The sequence below is a fragment of the Nanorana parkeri genome, unplaced genomic scaffold (assembly GCF_000935625.1).
Source record: "Nanorana parkeri isolate BGI_ZX_2015 unplaced genomic scaffold, ASM93562v1 scaffold285, whole genome shotgun sequence".
NCBI lineage: Eukaryota > Metazoa > Chordata > Amphibia > Anura > Dicroglossidae > Nanorana > Nanorana parkeri.
Window position 1 is genome coordinate 1,134,560 of NW_017306553.1, and position 3,185 is coordinate 1,137,744.

At 49.9% G+C, this 3,185-nt stretch overlaps 1 protein-coding gene across 1 annotated transcript; it reads right to left on the reverse strand.

Moving 5' to 3' along the window:
* Positions 1-1,572: 1,572 nt before the first annotated feature.
* On the reverse strand, positions 1,573-2,969 carry FJX1 (four jointed box 1). The gene has a single exon (XM_018557471.1). It carries the CDS (start codon positions 2,888-2,890, stop codon positions 1,724-1,726), a length of 1,167 nt encoding a protein of 388 aa, XP_018412973.1. The 5' UTR covers positions 2,891-2,969; the 3' UTR covers positions 1,573-1,723.
* Positions 2,970-3,185: the final 216 nt, after the last annotated feature.

Sequence of the window (3,185 nt, forward strand, 5' to 3'; positions counted from 1 at the left end):
GATCTCTCATCCTATGAACTGTCAATCATTCGCTACACATTCATTATGAACGGAAAAATTATCGCAATAGGGGAACTCCACAGGTTACAATTTAATTGGACAGAGCGAGAAATCTTCCGCCACATCCGACAGAAATTCCATCTGATCAGATATACGGATCGGAAACCAGCGCACGTGTTTCAATAATCAGCCAACAATGTTAACGGAAAGTATTAAAAATAAGATTGTGATGTGTGTACACCGTGTACAGTGTATGTCAGGGGTGGGCAACTTCAGCACTCCGGCTGTGGTGGAACTACAAGTCCCATGAGGAACTTCAAAACTCTGACAGCCACAGACATGACTCCCAGAGGCAGAAGCATTAACACATTTGTAGTTTTAGCACAGCTGGAGTTCCGCGGTTGCCTACCCCTGGTGTAAGTAAACCCTAGATTTATTTGTTACTATGTTTGTCATCATGTCTCACAGTATACAGTGAGACAAATCGTGTTTTGTAAATTGCGGCAACTGTCAGTAACAGAACGTCCTGTTACAGGCTGACAACGCTAAGCCACTGGCTCTCAACTACTGGCATTGTTGTCAGCTTGCTATGCGCGCTCCGTCAGTTGGGCATTGGGTTGCTTATCAGGTCTATCAGATTGACAGCCCAATGCCCAACTAAAGGAGCGCACACGGCAGGCTGACAACGCTGCTCAGGGCAGGCTGACAACGCTGCTGCTAATTGCACGGCAGTGGCTTAGTGCTGTCAGTCTGGAACAGGAAGTGTTGTCCTTGGCAGGATCTCCAGGTAAGAGACTTAGCAATTTTTGCACAAAATGATTTGTTCAAATCTATTGCTAGCACGCTGCCCACCTGGCACGCTGCAGAGAGATCTTTGTGTCCTATTCATTCCTCCTTGGGCACACGTTGGGCTCTTTGTCCCCCGCACAGAATGAACTTGATGGACTCACTGGGGGGAATTGATCAAAACTGGAGCAGACAGAATGTGGAGCAGTTGCTCATGGCAACCAATCAGCTTCTCTTTTCAGTTTGCTCCAGTAAGATTTGAAAACGAGACAGAGAAGCTGATAGGCTGCAGTGCAAATCTGCTCCAGTTTTGATAAATCCCCCCCCCCCCACACACACACACTGTATCTAGTGAGACATGATGACAGACAATAGATTTTGGGGTTCACATTCACCTTAACCACGTGTTATATTCATCCCACCACAATCCCCTTTAACCTGTACAAATATCATCATCAGAATGCAAAAAGCATGAAGTGCCATTTCATAACATGAACCAAAAATCAGTTTACTAATGAATTCTGATTTCTGATAGGCCGCTATGGCTCAGGGCACTTCCTTGCTGTTCGCACAGTGTTATTAAATAAAGCTAATACAAAGCAGTACAAAGTGCAACCATGGAGTGCAAAGTGTCCTCACCCATATCAACCAATCGATTTCCACCCTTCATCCGTTTAGCCAGATAAGAACAAGAGGCGGTCATTCTGATTGGTTGCTAGGGGCCACTGCATGTCATTGCTCTTGGAACTGTAATTAAATCTCATCATTTTTAGACAGATCAATCAGTAGTACAAGCATCTCTTTACAGATAACACAGTTAGTAAACTTTTATATTAAAAAAAACGAGATTTTTAAACTTTCTCTGCTTTTGGTGGCAGTGTCCTACAAGAAAGTTGTCCTTGACAAATGTGACCCTTAGGTTCTAGATCCACATTTATCAGCTGTACCTGTCCTGGCAGCTCTGTATGTGTCTATATAGAAGTCCCACTCTGTCTTGTAAGACCTGTGCCTCCGACTCAGTTAATAAGCCGAGTTCCGCGGCCAGCGGTTCACCAGCCAAGTACAATGAGTGCAGCTCCTCCGCGGTGCGTTGCCCTAAGTAAAGCTCCCGCAGTTTCCGCACCATGCCCCTGCGGAACAGGCACACTGTAGCCAGCAGCTCTTTGTTGTACTTGTCCCAGGTGTCCCGAACCCTGTAACCATGTGCCAGTCCGGCCTCGTTATCCAGCAAAACCAAGGTGCCATCTGGTGATCGATGGAGGTTGTTAGTTCCGCGCAACATGACCCGAGCATCCCACTGGAGGCTGAAAAGATTACTCACCAGCCTGTCAAAGTTGGCGGTCAGGTAGTCAAAGACAATCAAGTCGCCCCATTGTGCCAGCTCGACCATTCCAGTGTATCCTGAGTGTAATTCCTCCAGCAAAGGGCGCAGTTTGCCATCCTCAGCTCGCAGGGCAAGGGGTGGCAGGACTGAGCTGAGGTTATGCAGCCAAGGGGTCATCGTGACAAAGGATCCTGCTACCCAGCCTGTGCCCCCCAACTCAGCTAGCACCGGTGCCCATTGCATGCTGCCCACTTTGGAGAGGATGCAGGGTGGCACAGCTGGCAGCCCCAGCAGTCGAGATAGGTAGAAGGAGAGGACTTCTCCCTGGATCTGTTCAGGGTTGATGCCATACCGTACGCAGGCTTTGCTGCCATCTGATAAGGTTGCAAGCCGGTTGGTGCTGCGCCCACAGCCTCTCTCCAGGGCCACCACGCTGGCAGTGCGGGCAAATTGCTGCCAACGTTGAGAGTATTCATCCGTAAAGCCTTGAGGCAATGCCCTCTCCAGTGCCCGTGGCCAGTAGATGCCCTGCTCCAGGGAAAAGCTGGGCTGTGAACGGTTCTCTGGGTTCGTGTGCCCTGGAAATAACCCCTGGGCACTGGAGTGGCCCTCGGTGACCGGTGGAGTCTGCGGGGCAAGCGCAGGCAGGCGCAGTGCCCTGGGAGGTCGTGGATGGGGGTGCCCAGGTTGTTCAACAGGATGAGGATCTTTCCTTATCCAGAAGACACCCCCTATCACCAGGAGAAGCCCTGAAGTGACCAGTACCAGAGCAGTCCTCATCCTAGCTGGGCACGAACAGAGCTTGGTACAATCACAATAACCCTAAGGGCACAGGGCACTTATTCCATGGGTACATCCTCTCTATCGGTACAAGTGGGAAGATCCTTGGTCCACTGGTCCCTCGGGAGCATCATTTAAGGTACCTCTTTGTCCAGGAGTTAGGTGTCGCACATTTTCCTGGCTGGGCATATTGTCGGGTGCCCACCTGGCACGCTGCAGGCAGCTCTCTGTGTCTTATTCATCCCTCCTTGGGCACATGTTGAGCTCTTTGTCCACCGCTGCTGAGCTCCTTATG